This window comes from Lipophrys pholis (genome assembly GCF_963383615.2).
Source record: "Lipophrys pholis genome assembly, chromosome: 3".
NCBI classification, from domain to species: domain Eukaryota; kingdom Metazoa; phylum Chordata; class Actinopteri; order Blenniiformes; family Blenniidae; genus Lipophrys; species Lipophrys pholis.
Window position 1 is genome coordinate 20,544,135 of NC_137627.1, and position 22,068 is coordinate 20,566,202.

Genomic DNA, 22,068 nt, shown 5'->3' on the forward strand with positions numbered 1-22,068 from the left:
CCTTTCCCCCGGCCTTTCATCCCATTGTCTTCAAGGAGGAGGGGCTTGTTGCACATCCTCAACTGGCTCCTTAGTGTGCTGATCGCATGCGAGCAACAAAAGGAGTGCAGGCGGATGGGATGGGTGGGGGGGGGGGGGGGGGGGGGGGTTGCGTGACTGTATATCTCACTGACAGGGTGGATTTCTTAATCAGTGTGGTTGGCCCATAGTGCAGGATGGGTAGTCTGGGTGAAGGTGCGGGTGCCAGATCCAGACCAAAAGAAGCACAAAAACTAAAACAGTCTGTGTTTATAATTCATTCACTTTTTTTTTTTTTTTTTTAGTTTTCAGCTTTTTCTTACCCTTGGTTTACTTCATCTTCTTAAATCTCTCTCTCTCTCAGTCAGATGCACTGGGTAGGCGTCGTCGCTCTCCTCAACCCTGTTTTTGATAGGCACATTTTACCCAAAACATCTTCTACAGTGTTGTGTCAAAGTGATGTGCTGGCTACTATAGCAGAGTTTAGTAAAGAAAGAAAGAAAAAAAAAAAAAAACTAAATTTAGACACTGTTCAGATTCCCTGTTTAGGAGGAGGTCACCATTCGTGAAATCACTCTGGTTCTTCCTCCTTTTCTCCTGAAGTCTCTGATTGTGGAAGGAGTTCCTCTTCCTCCATCGCCGGCACCTCTTCCCTTTCATCGAGGCCGTCAGCCGACTCCTCCTCTTTGCTTGCTTGCTCTTCCTCCTCCTCGTGAATGGCTGTGATTGGATCGGCGGGGCTGCCGATGCAGTTTGGGCTCTCTCCCTGGACGTCCTCGGGGGATTCCGTGGCGAGCACTCTTTTCCACATTTCATGGTTCTCCAGAATATGCTGCGTGATCTGGCAGAACACTTTTCTCCGGCTCATCTGTTTGATTTCCGGTCGCTCTGTGAGACACAAAGCAAACTGTTAGAACCGCTCCTGGGAAAGTATCTGATCTTTCAGGCATTATTTGAAAGAACATGGTGGGATTGACAGTATTTTGATGCATAACAGGAGAAAACATGAGAGACAGTGAAAGAATCATGATCATAGCTCTGATGTGTTATACGCCTTAGCACAGATTTCAGTTCAACATTGGAGGTATCAATAGTTTTCCACAGTGATCGCACGGACAGTAAATAATATAATAATCAGAAAACAAATAATCAAAAAAGTGTCAACAGGTATTTGACTCAATTACTGGTAGTATGTGCTGTAGCAACCTAAAATATGCTAATGGTACCCACTTGATATTAAAAGAAAAAGAAAAACAGAGATGAAGCCTTCAACCTGATATTGACTTGCCTCGTATCTATATTATTACTGGAACCTTTGAAATGCTGCGCTTTCACTGGTATAACAACCTCAATATGTTAAAGTGTGACATCAAGGATGCTGATGCGATGTTTATTTAATCCCAAATTTGATATTAACTGGCCAGTCATGAAATGCCAAATTGCCCTGATCTCACTGCCAATGCACTAATACGTGACTGCAAAATGAAGTGATGTTTGAGACCAGTAGTGGGCGCACTCGTGCATCATTTCAATATTTCATGGTCCAACATGTAATCAATAGTGTGTGATCAGGCCTTCTGAGGAGCATCATGACACATTCATAACACTGAAGTGTGTTGTGGCAGAAACCCGTTGAAAACATGCAGGACTACGGCCTGCCTCGAACCCTTATGCATCCTCATTCATAAAGTTTCAATATTTTATCAACTTTGATAAGCCGTTGTTAATGGAAGCAGTTTTGTGGTTCAAAATAACTGCAAAATGCCACAAAATACCCTCAACATCCTGAGTGATGTGGTAATCCTGGCTGCCCGGCCTTCCTCTGCATTTAAAGTTCATCAGGTTGTTGGTTCAGTTTACTAATGAGCAGATTCAGCAACTGTTTTGGTGACTACTGCCAATGGTCTTCTTAATAACTGTAAATACGTGTCTATATTTGTGTGTTGTATGTGTGTTGTTTGTTGTTTAGGTGTTATTATTGGCTTGCCAAGTCGCCCTTCAGGGACAATAAGGTTCATCTTGACACTAAGTCATTGTGACAGTGAGCAACCGTTTGTATTAAAGAAATTTTAAAAAAAGGCCCCAAGTTCACAGATTTGATGTGACCAACAGAGGAAGGTGTGTAAACAGTGAAGGGGTGGCTGTGAATGAATGGCTCGACGAATCGCTTAACTTTCATTGTGCTTCAAAGAAATCCAGTGAGTCTTCTCACAGTGACCTTTCCATAACTGTACGTTGCTTGCAATGAAAATAAGTTCTTCTGATCTTTAGGAAGTCCCTTTTCTATTGTACTCTAGCCAAATTAAAGCAAAAATGTCCTGTCACACAGGAAAGAAAAGTTATATAAATCATTTATCTCTGGCTTGCTCATATTTCTTTTGTTTGGTGCCTGGCCCTGTCATCATGTCTTATAGCCCTCATTTTCCTTGGCGTCTTGTGGAACTCGGCCTGAATGTGTTCAGTGTCTTTCTGCTCCGCCCTCGTATCCTCCTCCGTCCACCCTCTCCTCCCCTGATTACTCTTGATTGTAGTCTGGTGCGTCTCATCAAGCCTCGCCTCCCAGTGTGTCTATTTAAGGTCTCACTTTGTCCCTATGTGGGGTTGGCCCATCTGCTTTTTCTTGTGTGTGTGTGTGTGTGTGTGTGTGTGTGTGTGTGTGTGTGTGTGTGTGTGTGTGTGTGTGTGTGTGTGTGTGTGTGTGTGTGTGTGTGTGTGTGTGTGTGTGTGTGTGTGTGTGTGTGTGTGTGTGTGTGTGTGTGTGTGTGTGTGTGTGTGTGTGTGTGTGTGTGTGTGTGTGTGTGTGTGTGTACTGCAATTTTCTTTTGCTAGAAATTGAGGCCATGTAATTATATATTTGGGTCCTCCTTCAATACAACATGTGTCCTGTTACTGCTACATTCCCAAAGGTCACATTAGAGCAGTGATTTCCAGTCTGGTGTCAGAAGCCACCAGTGATCACCAGTGGCGGTCCTGAGGCTTTGCCTCTGTCAAAGTTGTAAAACATACATTTCTATGCGTCAAAGAAAAACATTCCTAAATATTTTCCCTGAAGCAAGTGCTTTCATTGCTAAGTTCCTACTTTTCATTATTGGTGAGAGTTCACTGCAATGTTTCAGCAAAAAGGGAGTCCCCAGACTTTTCTTAAAAGCAATGCTGAGGTACTGCAACAAAGTCGACAATGCTTTAAATGCTTCAGTGCGCTACTCCAAGTATTTATTGTATGGAAGCCCACTTTTGCCAGTAAAAAAAAAAACAAACCCACAACAAATCTCATGGCAAGTTGATACTAAGTCAGAATTATGACATATTAAGTCGGACTTTTGAGATATTGGGTTGAAATGATAAAATACTATAAAACATGAGTGGGTTTCCACAGTATTGTTGATATGGTGTACAGAAATTTTAATTAAAATGATTTCACTTGCTAACAGTGACAAGTGGATCCAACTGTAAAAAAAACTTTCACTAAATTCACCAAACAAACGGAAAAACCTGTAAAGAATCAGCACCAGCTCTGAAGAATTTTCTTTTTACACTTCAACAGGTCGTATGTGGTCAAATGTCCTTACAGCCTCCCCAGTTACAAAACATTCACCTCAAATGCACTCCTGTTCTGAGGAAATATTAAAGCAGCTATTATAGGAGGAGGAACAAATGTTATTTAGGTTCTACAACATGAGTAAATAACAACGATGACATACGAGAGTGGTCAGAACTTGTAGAAACATCCTCCTCTGCTGTGTCTTCCTCTTCTGCATCTTGTTCTTCTTTCTCCTCTTCCGGCTCCATTCCTTCTCCAGGTGGCTCCACCCAACATCCCGGCATCAGGCCAGCAGAGTCGTAGGAGGAGCACAGCGGCCCGACTATGTGAGTGATGAATGACTCCTGGAGCTTAGCGAGCTGCGGAGCGGACCGGTCCATGAATGGGCTGATGGGAAGGCCCAGGCTTGCCTCTTCATCACCCTAGAAGGACACACACCATAAATAAAAGTTGCCAGAGGCAGGGAACTTGATTGTACAAGACAATGCAAGCAACTTTAGTCTGATAACAGTTGTACTAATTCACGTTTAATTTCAATGCAAATTTTCTCCCACTCTTTTATCGCCAAAAGACAATAATCAACAAAACCACCTACATTCAGTGAATGCAACCACATACTAGATATAGAACGAATGTATTTAGCCGCTCGACACGTGAAAAACATGTGAGTCACATGTGACTGGGTACTACATCATGAGAGGTGATGGTATGTACTCAGCTACACAGTCATTTGCATAACTCAGTTGGCAGGCACAGAGAGTCACAGAAATACTGCCTTCGGGTACAGGCTGCAGAAATTAGGCCAAGAAGACTACAGATAGTAAAACATCAGGTTAAGCTACAGTCGCTCCGTGGGTATCGGTGTCTGAAGAGATTTGGTTTACTTTGATATTTGCGTTTTTAACATTGGCCTCCGACTTATTACTAATGGCTGCCACTTAAGTGAGTCCTGGCAGGGTGAAACAAACACCTGATCCTCATTTCCTTTCAGGTGAATTGTTTTCTCGCTCTTTTAAATGGAGGTTAAATGAAGACATGGCACTTTAGGTACCTCACTTAAGTCCCCAAAGACCGAGGCATGATGACTGCTTGTCTAAAAGACACGTGACATGTTTGGAATCTGTTCATTTTAATTGTTGCTGGTAACCTTCATGAGGCCGGTCCAACTGAACTGACGTGCTCTATATTGTTCTCGTTTTATTATTGTTTTCTGACGCTAGTGCTTTCAAAGCTACTCACAATGGAGGATAGAGGGGCAAGAGCTCCAATTGCCATGGCAACCTGAGACCTGTGTGACGTCAGCGCAGAGCACTCCTGGAAAGAGCGTGTATGTATGTAGAACCACGGCGTGATCAGAGACAGCGATCCTGACATAACTGATTATTGCAAATATGTTAGGAGATTTCAGACGAGGCATTGCAGAGCATGATGAAAATTCCCGTGTGAGCGTTTACATCAGAAATGACTGTTCCCTTATTCCATCTGTGATGATCGTCTGGGTGACTGAGAGCGAGTGAGTGCTGTCAAAGATGGCACATTCAGGTCACCCGCCTGAAAAAGGAAAACGTACGCATACCCTCTGCCTCCTGCGTGCCCTCTCTGTCTCCGTCTCTCTCTCTCTCACTCTCTCTCTCTCTCTCCACCCACCTTCTGAGACTCAGGCCCAGAGAACATACATAATTCTCAAAGCTATTATGAGAATTGAACAGACGGTTTGTGAGGAGCAGCAGAATGCTGAGCATCAGGCGCAGATCACGGCGAGGACAATCTCCTCAGTTCATATTAGAGGCTTCCAGCTGCTGTACATGATAATATGCTGATTTAAAAAAAAACAAACAAAAAAGAACCCCTCATGATGACGAACTTGTTTAGTTCTGCGCTTACAGATGATTAAAAAGAATCAATGGCTCACTCTTGCCTCATAGTGGTTGAGAAGATTTCTGTTTCTAGGGTCTTTCTGTGCAGCGTTTGCATGTTCTTGTCTGTTGATTTTCCTCCACAGTCCTAAATCATGTGTTTAATTGTAAATCTTATTTTTGGCCTCATTCTTAGCCCTCTTCATTCAAAGTTTTATTATCTTCCTAAACTTTACCAATATTTTGAAAGTAAAATTATTGATGACACAATATGATTTTTGAGACGTCAAAAAAGGTTTGTCACAGTTTGTGTTTTTTTTTTTGTTTTTCATTTGTTGAGGATGCCGGCAGCTGATAACAACGTTTTGTACTGTGAAAATACAACAACAACAAAAAAAAGAGATCAAAAAACGAATTATTACTTCATAAGTACGATGCGGGGCATGTGAGTTTGGAGTTAACCTGGTTATGACGAGGACACTTGAATGGATTCTGTGTTGGGAGCACGTACACAGAGAGCACATCAAAATGTGCGGTGAATTTGGCAATAGTGTTCTATGACTTTTGTTAAACATTCAACAAACTGTTTCAGCAAAAAACTGCCAAAAATTGGCCACAAAATGGAGGGGATGCTGGTTGGCAGCGAGCAGTAGACACCAAAAATATTCATCAGAAATTGTCTAGTTTAGCCTTAAATTTGTTGAGAAATGTGAATTATTCAGTGCTTCTGCCAGTTCTATTCACAATACCTTCAAATTCCTCGTGGTTGTCCAATATTAGTGTGTTTTTCATGGTACTGAGAAGCTCATGTTACAAACGTAAGTGGAGTGTTTATTCTACGGTCATGTTGTGTCAACCACCATGTCCACCGCACAGTGTAGGGATACAAAGCTCTATATCTCTGCTTGATGGTGTTTCAGATTTATTTATTTATTTATTTTTTGATATCATAAACAGTCTGGGTTTCATGGTCATTGTAAGTGTGCGAGCAGCGTCGACAGGATTGGAACAAAAGGGTTAATCGGTTGAGTTTAGTAGTGGTAATGGTTTATTAGGTCAACCAGATAGTTTCAATATCAATGTATGGGTTTGGTGCTCCGATTCACTTTTTTGTTATATATATTATTTTATAATTCAGCAGAAGAGGAGATAAATGAATGTGTGTGTTTCACATTTCACACTTATCCGTGACATTTGTAAAATTTTAAAGACATATGAGCATATGATACTGAGGTGAAAGAGGAATTGTAACTATAAGAAGAATTAACACTAAGAAAAAAGAAAAAAAATCTCCACAAGCCTGAGAGTTTAAAACTAATGCAAGTCTTCTTACAATACTGTTTCCAGGCAAACAATGATATCTGTGCAACTAATCAGATTTTATCTTTATGGGCTGGGGAGTTCGGAGTGGGATTTGTTGCCAGGCTACGTCCGTCTACGGTGACCTCGAACAAATTCATGAGGTGGCAGATAAGTGTTTTGAATATTCTATTTGTGTTCAGAGGGGGACATGCAGTCACACACATAAAATCTTGATGAAGGGTCCTTGAGCAAGAAGCTAAATCGCCAACGTTTATCAGAGAAGCACGACTGACTTAAAGAGTCAGTGTTTTCAGTGTCACAGTCACGTCCCGTTAGATATGAATGGTTATTCTCTGAAACGAGCACAAGCTTGTAGACGTAAACAAAAAAAAGGAACCAACATACTTGCTCATAGAACTCATTGACGATCCCCTCGGTCCACTGCAGGTGCAGCTCTTTACACTTCAGCGGCCCGTTGACATCAGCCAGCTTGATGCACATCTGGCACACCAGCAATCTGTCGTTCTCATTGGTCCAGTCAATCCCAGCCACGCCTTCGTCGCCGACCTACAGAAACACCAAGATATTAATGTCTAATCTTTAATGACACGACAGTGAGTAAATGTGTATGTAAGATGCAGGGATTGACACACCTTCGCGTTAAACTCTGCCAGGAAGTCAAAGTGCTTTTTGAGGTCAGTGGCCAAAATGGCCTCAATGACGAGGAAGCGGAAACGCTTGAACTCCACGTGTTCCAGGTTAACCAGGAAGTTATACTCGGGTCGGGACATAAAGAGGTTCCAAGCTGAAGCCGCATGATGGTTTTCCAAGACGGATCTGTCATTGTAGAGAAGAGCCTAGGATGGAGGAGAAAGTATAAAGAAACATGCTTGGAGTTTGAGTTCAACAGATCTCAAACCCAAACTATTCTGTCACAGATCTGATTCTGGGTGATGTGGATTTTACTGACTGGAGACATCACAGAGATATTTTAAATTAAAAGTATCTATTTATGCGTCGACGCTTTCAAATCGCCTGTCTTTTTGTTCTTCATCTGCACAAACTTAAAATTATAGGATAGAATGGGGGATAGAAGCCCAACGGGCTTAAACGAAATCCCCCACATCAATAAACATTGTTATTTTTATTTCCAATTTCAATTCCAAATTTTGTACAAGAAACCTGTTTCAATATCACTGGACGTTACGCCGTACACAGTTACACCATCCAGCGGCAGGTTTACCTGGGGTGCACTGGTGGCTACGAGAAAGGCGTTGGTTCTTCCTGGGTGGTCGTAGTCATGCATGGCAGCAGCTACGTACAGGGCCATGAGCTCCAGGCCGGGGATCAGACCAGCCAGAGACCCATAACCCTCCTCCAGCAGAGAGTTCATCTTGGACACCAGGAAGCCCGTGGCTCCTGGCGTGATGCCGTTCACCGAGTCTATGGACAAAAAGAAGACACGCACACACACATATCACCATGGACTTAGTGAGATAAGACTTATTAACCAATAATATTCAGGGTACTCTCCATGGCCATGTCCGCAGAATTTCTATATTCTACCAGCAACAAAGTAAATGACAAGAGAAGATATCAGATTCATTTGAACAAAATATAGAAACAGGATATATTTGATCGTACAACTACATTAATATATAAAAAAGGAGAAAGGAAAAACCCACAACAAACACGCACCATTGTCTATCCCATTCTCAGTCAGTAGGATGGGCAGGCTGGGCACAGACTGCGTGGTGAGGTACCAAACGGCATGGAGCACGTCAGTGGCGTGGATCCGGTTGTGATCTGGAGATGGTCAAAGAAAATGTTCGGTTACATCGGTGACGATCCCAACAGAACCAGAATCCTGCAGTTCTGTAACGCAAACACTCAGTCCTTATCAAATATAATAACATTAAGGCGAATTTGCTGAGGATATGAAAATACTGAATATTTGAACGTAGATGATACCGGTTTAGCAGTTGACACAGTTTATGATCCCAAAGTATCAGGGAACTGTAAAAGTTGTAAACAGGATGCATCTCACACTTTTTAGGGAGCAGATACTGTATCCTGTTTTTACACCAAGTCTACAAATAGACAAGAACAGATTGCACCTGAGTGCTTCATTCAAGGCCATGACAGCAGTTCAAGTGGACTCTGTGTACGGTACATTTTGATCTTGGCTTTCAAATGATTTTTATTATTCTTTTTGTGGATTTTTATTATGATTGATTTACAGGTAGCACTTCAACATTTTAGCAAAGTGTAAAGCCCATTATTATAATTATAATAATGATGACAATAATAATAATTGTTATTCACTGAAATAACAATTTTGAAAAAACAGAGAAACACAAAACAAAGAGATTCATCAATAATTACTAAATCAATAAATAATAAATATATGAATATATCTAAATATATATTTAATTCAGCACCATAATTCGCTCATTTGATTTAACATGGATGCGTTGGTCTTGCTCTGTTCATATTATTAATCAACCATTATCTTCAAACAATCATATTATTCTCTATTTATGCTTAATGTTGGCAGTAAATTGGATTTCAGCCCCACAATTTTATTGACGTTTCAAACGCAGTTCTTTGAGAGCAACTTTTAACTAATAATCGGATAACGAACTACCGTCATACATCTATTTACTGTGACTTCATCCAAAGTTAGGACTTTAAAATTGATCACAAATCAACACAAATAAAATCAACACAAACACACTACTCTGCACACATATATTCACAACTAAGGACAATTTAGAGTATCTAATAACCCAAAACCCTCAAATCAGATATTTGGTAGTAAAAGGAAGGTGGAGTAAAAACAGAAAACCTATACAGCAACAGGAAGAACATGCAAACCCATGCAGTGTAACTTCAACCTTTCTACTGTTACAGCCGTGTTCATCATTTCACCACAAGCACCTAACATCAGGTTTTTTTTAGGGATGAAACATGACTTTTAACAATAATAACAATAATGTTAATTTTATATTATTTATTGTGGTTTCTCTTTTTTGTTTTGCTGTAATTCCACTAATACTACTTGATATAGTTTGATCTATTACACAATCCATATTTATATTGCATGTAAGGGCAGTTCAATGACAAATTAGCAGGAATATAGAAAAAGAACTGTAAAACAATAAAGCATTTATATAATTATTTTATAATAAAATGAGGGTAATAATATTCTGGTAAACATACAATAAATACGTGCCTCATATTTCTGAAGCAGAAGGCACACTACCCATTTTAAATGTTATCTGAAGAGCAATACATCCACCTTGTGGCGTCTATAGGTAGTGATGAGTTTCCTTTTTTTCTTTTGATTCTTATTTTTTTTACTTACATGGAATATCCCTGTATCCGTTCTCCAATGCATGGAAGTAGTTCATAAACTCTTGTACAGGAATCCTGAATGTCTCAAACAGACCCGTGTCTTCAAACAGCCTATAGGACACCTGAGAAATAACAAAGAAAACATAATCACCCGTTTGAATAGTTTTGTGTTGAGACATGTGGTTTATGCCTCATCTGAAACATCCAGCCTGTTTGTAAATCATTTAAACAGTGAGCAAGCACAACATGCCACTGTTATGTCTCCTTCCATATAATCATCTTGACTCGGAATAACAAAACGAGAAAAGATTTAGAGAATGTTGCACAAGGTGTATATTGTCGTTTAGAATTCCACCCTGTTGATCCAATCAACCTTTATTTATCATTTTAACAACCGCTGTGACGTATATGTATTGCACTTTAGTGAAATATTGTTGAATTGTTTGATGTTTTCTTGCCTCCTGCATACCCAGCCTCATACAATGTGGAATTCGTCATTGTGAGCATGTTTGGTTTTTTTTCCCTTTTATATAAACAACAAAAGAGCTAAATGGCAAAGTGATAAGAAGGACCAAGTAAAGACAAGAGGGGACAGAGAATAATTATTGTTAAAAATTGAATTTTTACACAATTAAATACAATTAGCAATTTGAAAGAAATTACAAATTAAATGAACAAAAATGAGACGATACAAACTTACAATAATAAGTTGTTAAAAAAAATGCCAATAAAACTGTGTACCTAAGCCTAAATATTAGCGTGCAAAACTATGAAGTGCTTTGAAGATCACATAAACGTTTTCAACATTGATCCGAAAAAGTCCCTGGTAACCAGTGTACCAGTGTGTTATGTTACCAATGTGTTTTATGAAGCATATTTACTTCTTACTTTGTATTTACTAAGAAGAGCTGCACCAGCAGAAAAAACAACACTGCTGAACTGTTGTATTATGTTTTCTGATTAATTGAATCAGTACTGATATACTTTTTTTATCAAACCATACAGATTTGCTCTCTTAACAAACTGTTCACCTGGCTGAGGATGCAGCCCGTCTTGCCATGCGTCTTCTCCACAAGACTGAAAATAGGGAAGTTCCAGTTGTTGAGTTCAGTCATGAGAGGCTCAATCTCCGGCTCCACCGGCTCCTCTGTGACCAAGACCGGCATGTCCTGTCAGGGGGAAAGGCGAGAGAGCCAGAGGAAAACATCAGACAAGAAACATTTATAATTCCTAATTATTTACAATTACGTCCCGATGACGTACCTCGGGCGAGGGCAGGATAGGATGAAGAACAATGCCCTCTGTTGGATACTCCCTGCAACTTTCCCTGGCTTCGGGCGGCTTCTTGCCCCCCTCTCCCTCCTCTTCGTTCTGTGCAAAGTCGCTGCTGTCACTGTGGTTGGTCTCGTAGGTGCTGTCATAGGTGCTGTCGTAGTCCGAAGATGCTACCACACGCTCATCTGTGGAGGAGAGGTGTGATATTTGCTGGGATCACGTGGTTACTATTTCAAATTAAGTTTTGTAAGACCAGTTTTGATGATCTTATAAAAAAATACCATGTTGCATAGTTTCCTGATGCATATATGTTACAGTATAATCAGTCAAGTTGACTTTAATCAAAAAAAGCTGACATTTGTAATGTGAGGTGCTGCTAAATGCTGAAATTAGTGACGGGCTCAAAAGAAGCATGAATGCTGGCATGCTCTGCGCTGTTATTCACCTCGATGGGGTATTCTGTCTCCCTTGTCCGCCGATTCTACCCCGTGGCTCAGTCGATTGTGGAACGGCCTGCCACAGCTAAGACAAAGAAAACCGGAGAGATGTGTGTCTTCAAACGACCGCACCAGGATCTACATGGACCATTACAAATCTTCTTGATTTCTCTTTTGACAAGATGGTAAAGGCCCGATGGTGTTACCTGACACAGAGTGATGGAGGATGCCAGTGGGTGGTGGTGGAGCTTGGGGCGCTTTGACTGTGAGTTAAGGCTCTGTGATGGCTCTTGGTGGCCACAGAGGCAGGTACCTGCTCTGCCAGGGGCCCAGCCGGCTCTGGAAGCTGTATTGAACACGTCTTTATCGTTGGGCTGGAGGCCGGGGTGCCCTGGACAGTAGGAGATGGGCACGGGGAGCTCAGAGGTGATATGTTGGCGGGAGGGAAAGCTGAAAGAAATGGTTCCCAAATTTGAAACTTTAGACTGGCACATGGATGTCACTTATATAGCGCTTTTCCACCACGTGAGCAGGCAGTCCCCAATGGGCTTTGCACTGTTTATCACATTCCTCTTCACATTAAATCCCGTTCCCACACCATTGGAGGCGGCTGCCACGCAAGTCCACCCGTTGTGAGCAGTAACCTTCCCATTGAGAGACGACCTCTCTACCAGCCGAGACATAATGTAAACGAGGGCTTCCTTACTCAGGGCAATGTAGTGAATTCATCTCCTAACAATTTTGACTCAGATCTGTGAACACACACCTGGTCTTCCCAGTGGTTTGCTGTAGAGGTGGTTGGAAGTGATGGAGGCAGCGTAGGAGGCGGACATGGAGCGGCTCTTCGAGATGGTCATCATCACGGAGTTGTTCCACGAGTCACTGGATCGACGTGAGAGAAACGGTCAAACGGATGACAAAAACGGTCGGACAACCAGCCGTACAGACGAGATAGTGAGTTTACCCGTCGGTAGTGTGTTTGATGCTGGCTGAGCGGTCTCTGCGTACAGGACCTGGCTCTATGGTCGGCAGCCCTGTAGCTGAGGTGGTCGTGGTCCAAGTTGATGAAATCCTCCTCAACAATCCTGGAGGCAGACTCCGTCTGAGACGCTGCAAGACACATACACGCTCACCATGACTTCAACTCATAGTAGTAACATGAGACACGTCGAGGGGAATAAACCCGTGGCGTCTTCAAAAGGAGACTGGAACTTTGGTTTTCATGTCATTTCTGGCGAACTTGTTTTAATTGAAGCACGTGGGAGCAGAAGAAAAGCTCTCATAAGGCAGAGGAACAAAGGAAACAGATGCTGGTGTGAAAAGTACAACCTGTCCTGAAGTGGTATGCTCTCATAGGCTGATGTTGAGCTGATTGACTGGTTAGGATTCAGGCTTAAACGTTTTTGCTTTAAATTGTCCTTCTTGTGTCCCACTGCTCTGTAACACTATCAAAGTGCTACATAATTTGGAGATAGATACCATCAAAATCAATGTTTATGGAATACAAAATGCTTCCTTGAATGTACACTTTGGTAAGCATAAAGTGTGTAGAATGAATTCTTAGGCATGGCTGTCACAACTCTGGCTTCTTGTTTATGTTTATTGCACTCGCACTTAAACTTTTTAAGAGTTTAAATTTGTTTCAATTAAGCCAGGAAAACCAATCTTGTGATCCAGCTGAAAAAAAAAGAAATATAACACCAAAGAATTCTAAAAAAAGCAAATAACATAAACCATCATCTTTATTTCTTATTTACATCTTGCATAGATGAAAATATGTGCAAGTCCAACCATGTTTGTTTAAACTTCCTGATCGTTGTGATTGGTAAAGCAATACGTTACCATAATATTGCACTAACAGCTATGGCAGACACTTACCACATGACATTATTCTGAGTAATGTCTGAAAATCAGCATACTGGGAGTTATTATGGTAAGAGGAATGGGGAAAAATATTGCTTTTAGTAAATGTTGCTTTTTTGTTAAGATTGACCTCATCAAAAAAAAAGTCTTGCATTTATCATATCTCCCTAAGTAAGTTTTTCTTTCTTCAGATCCTCAGATCATCAGATATCTCAACATAGTTTCTGAGGGTTTATAGGTTATTGTCTTGTGGTCAGACTCGCTTTTGAAGTTAGTGAACATCGAGAAAGAGAAGGAAAATAATACATTTGATGATCAAGCTAAATAAAATGGAACAGTGTGGTGGGGCAGGAAGTTATGAAGGGGGTGTAACGCTCTAGATTTAAAGAGGGGTAGACTTTGTATTGTTTTCATGTTTGTGTATTTCCCTAAAAGGAACATAGATCTGCTGGAGGGGAAAAAATGACATCATAAGCTAAATCAAGAGGAAAAACAAAAGATAATTGATAAACTGTTAATTTAAACTATAGCAAAATGTCACACATTGTCCAGCTTTACACACCCACAGAAATAAAAAACAAAACAAAAACAAAGGCAGAAACCTGAGTAATACTTAACAACTGTACATCAAAATGACAGAAGTAAGTAATATTTCTGTCCTTAGTTCAGAGTGTTATAACAAAACTCTGCTTCCACAACCACATGCAGACTCACAAATCCCCAATCAGCTAAAATGCGGCGGCGTCTCATTGAGTTCTAGTACATGGGTGGAGCATTTGAGTCCACTCAGGCAGTGTTAAAGGTACTAGTAACATTCCTGGTAGGCTATCCAGCGTCGCATCACACGCTTTATTTAGTTTCCTTGCCGCCTTAAGTGCCCTGCATGCATTTTGAAACACCGGCCTTGTAAAACATTAAAAAGGCCCCGAGAAGCTTTTGCGTCACAGTAAGCCACATTAGAGGCCCACGCTATACCGGTGTGAGGGAGGAAACGGGGGGGATGTATGCAGAAACTATTGCATCGATGTGGGCATACACCTCTGGTTTTCATATTCATATATTATATTGTTTAATTTCTGTTGTTGTTTTTAATGGGTGCAAGACAAATGACCTGATAGGACAGTAAAGCGACCTTAGAGTTTGACCTTTGACCCAATTCTGCTGAATTATGTTTATATCATCAAATCATCATGGTCTTTGTTCCGAGATAACTTTTAAAATCTGGCTGCTCTATATCAGGTTGGGTTTTTGACTGTACAGGAAAACTCATGTTTTAATTGTGTGACATGCTGGTGAATCGTGTTTGTGATTGGACAATGGCACTCTCGTAGTCTGGAATGAGAAGCGTTTAGGCACAAAGATTTAATTCTCTGCTTTGTGATTTTCTCTTTAAATGATCATACAGTAACGGGTTTGGGGGTACAATAATAATAATAATAATATTATTATTTAATTTAGTGTACAAAATGCAAGCTTGAGGCAACACCTTCATTTTGGCCTGATGCACTTCCTGTTCTGTCAGCACTGCAGAGGCTACAAAACACAATGTGTATAGTATGTTCATAATACTACTACTATTACTACTACTACTGCCACTAATATAAAATATTAATAAATAAATACACTCGAACTTTATTTATATAGCACCTTTCACAGACGTTAGTCACAAGGTGCTTATCGGCACTAAAAACAGAAAATAAATAAATAAATACTTCAATAAATAAAACAGCGATAAAAATCATTAAAGGTATAGACGCAAGAAAAAAAAATACATGGTTATACAAAAAAATTTAAATTGAGCGGCTACAGGTCAAAGGCCTGCCTGAATAAGAATGTTTTAAAATAATAAAACAATAGATACAAATTATGATATTCTTATGTTACAATAATAATATGATTTAAAAAAAATTGTAAAGCACTTTGCATTTTGGATAAAAATCTCAATGTGCTACAAGTGAAGAAAAGGAAATGAAAACATAATAATAAAATTAAATATAAAATCAGACAAAAGTAGGCATCGAAGTGCATGACTGAGGGATTAGGAAATAAAAGCCTAAAAACTGATGAAAAGATATCCTGGCTGGTAAAAACCATCAAACGGAGGAAAGGAAGTTGAAAATAGAAAACTCAAGTGCTTTTTTGAAGCTATAGTAATGATGCTTTACTAGCAGACTGTTCAAAATCAGAGGATGCATGTATTTTAAGATGTAAGATAATCATAATAATAATAAACTTCTATTAGACACTGAACCCCAAACTGCCTGGATGAACGCAGTGTGAGAGTGGGTGGTTGGTGGTGGTTGGAGGGGCTGATGGTGCAGTCTGGCAGCCTCGCTGCCATCAGTCTGCCCCAGGGCAGCTCTGGCTACATACTGTACGTAGTTTACCATCACCGAGTATGGAGTGAATGAATAAAGCAATGTAAAGCGTCTTTGAGTCTCCTGAAAAGCGCTATATAAAACCCAGGCATTATCATTATTATCATTATTATTTGGTCTGACTTGGAGTGAAAACTAAATGTTAAGCTTCTTACCAGAATATTGTTTCATTTAAATTAGAAATTGTTTGACTTATATTCACAATTATAATGCAAAGGCTATGTTTAAAGCCAAGACGACAGGTGACAAGGTTTCAGAACTGCACTGTGAGCACAGATTTGTTTCCATACTGAAAATATTTAAAAGCGTCTCGCCTGAGCTCAGCTCGAATTTCTTTAGTTCCATGAGTACCGTAAAGCTATTGATCTATGCAACCCTAACGATGCATATTAATCATTTCACCCAGTTCTGTCAAAAACTGTTTTTTTTCCCCCTTGACTTGTTCAGAATCTTATCTTCACATAGTCTGTGACATCACAAGTAATATCTGTGCATTCTCTCCCTAACGAGGTAAATCTGTGTCTGTACAGAGGAATGTTATTCTGTAGTTGGGACTTCTACGTACAGTGTCTTTTTTCTTGTAGTGTGGTTGATGTTCAGGTTGTTCAGGTTAGGGCCTTTATGATGCTATCCTGTGAATCTCCTCTCTACGTTGGTAAAACAGCTGAGAAACTATCTTATACTCCTTTTAAAGCCTTCAGTTTACAAACTGAGTAATCTTCCTGCTGATATCCCGATGTCCCGTGATTATTATTTCAAAAGAAGGGACATAAACATGACAAAAGCAGACATTAACCTTTGGAATGGCCAATCTCTCTGCTTTCTCCGGCTCCTCAGAGTCGGAGCAGGCGTGTGCGTCCGTGGAGGCGCGTGGTCGATGTAACGGCTGGAGGCTGATCTGGGTGCTGAGGAGGTTGCTGACGGCCTTCAGAGAGCTGCAGGTGTTCGGGGGCAGTGATGGGTCCGCCAGCAGGTCTGAGATCAAACCGTGAGCCTCGCCCATCACCGCAATGTCCACCACCACACTGGTACCCGACGACTACAACACAGGGTGAGAGGAAAGGGAGAATATGAGTGAGACAACAAAGTAGGTTGATCAGAACGACGCTAAACTTCTTATCTCGATATCTGGGAGAGAAAGTGTCTAATTGTGTATGTGACCAAATCCACTGTGTTAGAGCTCCGTGTGTTTACATCTGTGTTCACACTCAAATACTTTACAGTCCCAGAAGGCACAGCAAAAACCCTAACGATGCATATTAATCATTTCAAAGTCACTGAAACTACATCACCAGATTACATTAGTTCATGGATGTTACTTCAGTATATTCATAATACTTTGACCAATCGTCCATCAATATCCTTTTTTCCCAAAGCAAGGTTAAAGCTGATCTCAGTTGACGCTGAGTGAAAGGTTTTCATCCTGGACAGTTTCCCAGTACATCACAAGGTAAAAGCAATGATCACCAAGACGCACACTCACCCATTTGGACAAAATACGCTGCTTTCTACTGACATAACTGAGAAATAAAAGACATGCAACCTTTATGTCGATGTCCTGATGGTAAATTCAATGCAGTTTCAAGGACCTCAGTCTGGTTTTATCAGAGCGAGAAGTCATATTCCATGTTGGCAAGAAAGGTTGGGTGTTTTATAGCACATATAGGGTTTTTCATCAAATCAATAAGTCATACAGTATATAGAGCTCTTTTCAGGTGTTTCTTGTTTGTTTGAAATGACACTACCGTACTGTTTTCTGACTCAACATTGTAAAATAAACTGGACACAATTCCTGTTTTTTCAAGAAAATAATGAATGAAGTTCATATTTCTGAGGAAAGCAGCATTGCAGTCATTTTACCTTACAACCATGACTTTGAATTGAGGTAAAAAACAAAAAGCTGAGATGAGCATGGAAAACATGCAAACTCCACATAGAAAGACCCAAGCTGATAATTCAGCCCAGACCTTTAAGCTGTTGTGGAGTGGTGCTATCCAATGGACCATGGAGCCACCCAGTATTTATCTTTACCATAATGAAGAAAAATCTGAAATCTTTGTAAAAGAGCGAGACATTTTCAAGTGTTTCTTTTTTATGTTCAAAAAGAAAAAAAACACAGAAAACAACAGAATTCAAACAGAATAGAAAGACCTTTGTAGTCTTGAAATTAAATGCTGTCCGTGCCACAGGTGTGTTCAAACAATAGCTTTATAATCACCTTGTCATATGGTTTCCATGTTTATTTCTTTATTTTTCATGTATATATTCATTTTGTTTTGAAATTGGCTTTATTTTGGTGGCTAAAACACTGGTCAAATGTATTGCTGAATGAATCATATGAAAGCATGCATTAACTCAGACTCCTGAGGAGAAAGGTGTGTGTGTTAAAAAGCAGAAGTTGCTGTACTTATTTCATTTCCTTTCGCACAGCTGGCTTCAAATAAATCCTGCTCCAGTGGCAAGAGACCAATTGTCTCCATCCCATCCCTTCACATAACACAACACAGAGATTTATCCCAGTGAGACAAGAGTGGCAGGCAGACCCGGCTATCGATGCATGACAAAATACTGTAAAATACTAAATATATCAGTATTGACAAGTCGATCCATTAATGAAAAAATAATGTATTGAGTTTAGTGTCTCTATTTTGCGAAAGTTATTCATCCATAGAAAAATATTATTGTGATATAAATGGATACATTTTAGTGAAGAGTTGAGTATTATGACAATGCTGATGTCCTACAAACAAAACGCCACTCCTTTGAGCTCCGCAAAGCCAACTAACCGAATACAAAGCAAATTCTGATTACAGTCGTACTGATAGAGGTTTTCCAAGGTTTTAAAGTATTCCCTTAACAAAGCTGCAGTGATTTTATGTGGAAACAAAAGGAGAGGTTGAGGCTGAAGAAACAGTCTGCTGTGGAGAGCTGGAGGTGACTGAATGTGTTGAGAGTCAGCTGAGCTGTGCCTCTTCACTGAACCTGAGATGATCCCTGTTATAAAATAAATAGTCTCATCTCGTGACAGATCAAACAGGCTTGTCTGTTTACACTCTTCTTTTTTTCTGGCGGTTGTTTGACAGGTTTTAGTTCTTGAACTGTGCCTGTTTTAATGTGTAGTTGAGTTTTTATCTGCTTTGAGATAACTATGTTGTTTCTAGTGTTATAGAAATAAAACGCAATTGTTTTGATTCATAACATCAGCTAGACAAAACGCAGTGAGAACAATTAATGCTTGTACCAACTCTAAAATGAAATCAGTCTTTGTAACAATAGAGAAGCAATATATCCTCTATTTATTCATTTAAGGGCCAAAAAATATAGTTGATATTATAACACAAACAGCGATAAAATAACTTTTGGTGTATCCATGAAGCTGGAAACTGGGATACTTACAATTTGGGGAGGTCCAATTTCCCCATTTCCAAATTTCCAGTGTTTATATATGTATCAATAAATACACAACATGGCCGCCTTCAGCAAGAGGTCAGAGGTCAGAATAAAAAAAAAAGAGACAAACTAGCATCAACTGAGAGGGGGGGATTTAAGCTTGAAAAGTAAAATGTATTTATACAAATTTACTGATGACATACACTATGTAACAATAATAATAACTGTTGTAATGAACCTTTGAACTCGCAAAAAATATTATGGAAAATATCATGTGTGCATGGAGATAATATATTTTTTCACTTTTACCAAAGGCAGTGTCACGTTGAGTGCTTCTGAGCATTCACAAAGTTACTGCTTTCCCAGTTTGACATTTTCCCCACTCCCCAACCATCTGCGAGTTTTCAATTAAAATTCAACTCTCCCATTGAAGAAAGAATCAGAAAGAAATTGAAATATTCTCTTGCTGTGTGTTCAAGAAAGTCATTTGCAACCAGCGTGCAAGGTCTTCTGCACGTTTATCTGAAGCTTCTCCTGGACAGTTTTCCCATCTGATATCCAGATGTGATACAATAAAGTAACCACTAATTTGAGTGGTGACAATCTAATCAGAATCAAAATATTTCCACGCAGGGAAAATTTCTGGATATACTGTAAATGTGTGCTCGAGGTGCAAGTCAAGGCAGGTCAACTCAGACGACCAGACCCCCCTAACACTGGTCACAAAAACAGACCTGTTCTACTGAAGGTGTAGATTGTCTGGATTCAAGTCACCCTCCGTCCCCTCACTGCCCACAGACGGTTTCAGGACTGTGTCCGATTTTACCTGTTTGCACAATTTGGTAGGCTTGCTTAAAATTGCACAGACATGAAGTCAAATACCAGGAGAAGCATACCATATGTGTAATAGATGAATTTGTGATTTATGCTGTTTGAAACTGTTTCATGACTGCAACAATCTTGAAGGATTATTTAGCAGAGAGAATTGCCAGTATTGTGGTGGAATTCCTCTTCGTTCCCCCGCCATGTTTATTTGCAAAGATCTCATTGTAAGACATACTCTGTTACACTCCTTGTGTCTTGGATTTTTTTTTCTGGATCTCTTCATTTGCTTTTTTCCATTACAAAGCTTTGACTTTGTCACTGTGACTGTGAAAATTATTCCCCCTCCCCAAATAGTTACTTGTAACACCCACACTATATGTTTGATAACATCTTACATGAAATAACGTGTGCATTAATGCACACAGAACCCACCTGTGTGCACATGATGCCACTCCTGGTGTTATTCTTAGTCGATCACCTGCAACAATGCATGCAAACTATGCACTGTCGCGGCACACAATCTGGTGCTATTAATACATGATCAACACATTATCTTAATAAATTAGGGCCCAAAATGAAAAGTACTCCCCCTTAACTCAACTTACTACTAATCATGACAATGGCTGGCAAAACATGAATGAGCCCAGGCAGCCCAGACCTGTGTACTTGTTGTGTTGGCACACCCAGATACAGTGCATTGATAGAACCATAATAATGTTAGTATGGATGCTTCTATTCCATCAGGCCCGGGGCCGAGTTCCTCCCCTACATGAGTACTTAAAGTACAGTGACCTAGATCTTAGATTAGTTAGAAATATGTACATGTTTGTATTGACTATCTTCACTGTGTTGAAGATTTGTTGTCATAATGTTGTGAATTTATGAGCAAACAAGTCGAGGAACAATGGTTTCTTTGCGGAGCACATTATTGCAGCAGGAAAACAGACCAGGCAGCTAATCAAAGGTAAAATCTTTTGGAGTTTCCAACATTTGACTGCAAGTTGTGGCTCTGATAATACTGTGAATGTACTGTGATTAAAAGTAGTCCCTCAGATTTGGTTGTTGAATAAACATGACAGTGACAAGATATGTAACAATTATAATGCGAGGTTGTTGTGTGTGCAAATGTTCTTGTTTTCTGCCGATCATACCTCCACGAGTCCTCTGAAATATCCAACTGATAGCGCACAGCCCAAACATCTTGGATGAAATGTAAATGATCCTCATCACCCATAAGAAATGGCACGCAAAGTGGACAATAACAGCTTAGACAAGAGCTGATTATACGACTGTGCGAACCAAAGCATAAATCTCCCCCTCTGCTGTCTGTGCCAGCACATGACGCGAATAAGCGCACACGGTCACTCCATCCATAAGCCTTCGCTCGCCCATCTGCCAGACCCTCGAGGCTACTACACTTGGCGGCTGGCAGCAACCTCTGCTTCTCCTACTTTCCCTGTTTGTGTGCCAGGCTTTCTCACTTTGCTTGTAATTGCAGTCACGAGCGTTCTTTATCTTTATGTGCAAGCTATTCTATTGCATTTATGAGGGTGTCATGAAACCCACCTTTCTCCTGCCCCCGTAGATGTATTTGTTTGAGTCTGCAGAGAAAACAGGGGGCTATATAAGTTAACCACCCCCTCTGTATCCAAACAACGTGACAGGTGATTCTAATAGGTTGCCTCTTTAAACAGACTATCAGCTCCTCAAAGCCGCCACAGCTCGAAGCTGTGATGTGATGAGTAAATGCATCAAGTTCGCAGGAAGAGCGTTTCCTGGAAGAGCCTGCGTCTGTGCGCGCGTGTGCGAGCGTGCACGTGTCAAAT

General features: G+C 40.3%; 1 protein-coding gene across 2 annotated transcripts in view; it reads right to left on the minus strand.

Annotated features, from left to right (window-relative positions):
• Positions 1-324: 324 nt before the first annotated feature.
• Positions 325-22,068, minus strand: part of LOC308107038 (cGMP-inhibited 3',5'-cyclic phosphodiesterase 3A-like) — a gene marked incomplete at its 5' end in the record, with an annotated part of 61,456 nt that continues 39,712 nt past the window's right edge. For both annotated transcript variants that reach the window (XM_080459136.1, XM_080459137.1), the window contains 14 exons: positions 325-906; positions 3,720-3,981; positions 7,123-7,284; positions 7,371-7,574; positions 7,961-8,160; positions 8,416-8,523; positions 10,085-10,196; positions 11,106-11,243; positions 11,338-11,534; positions 11,795-11,871; positions 11,993-12,236; positions 12,553-12,668; positions 12,751-12,896; positions 16,824-17,066. In XM_080459136.1, the coding sequence (XP_080315262.1) occupies positions 590-906; positions 3,720-3,981; positions 7,123-7,284; positions 7,371-7,574; positions 7,961-8,160; positions 8,416-8,523; positions 10,085-10,196; positions 11,106-11,243; positions 11,338-11,534; positions 11,795-11,871; positions 11,993-12,236; positions 12,553-12,668; positions 12,751-12,896; positions 16,824-17,066 (2,526 nt within the window). In that variant the 3' untranslated portion in view covers positions 325-589. The remainder of the gene's footprint in view (positions 907-3,719; positions 3,982-7,122; positions 7,285-7,370; positions 7,575-7,960; positions 8,161-8,415; positions 8,524-10,084; positions 10,197-11,105; positions 11,244-11,337; positions 11,535-11,794; positions 11,872-11,992; positions 12,237-12,552; positions 12,669-12,750; positions 12,897-16,823; positions 17,067-22,068) is intronic.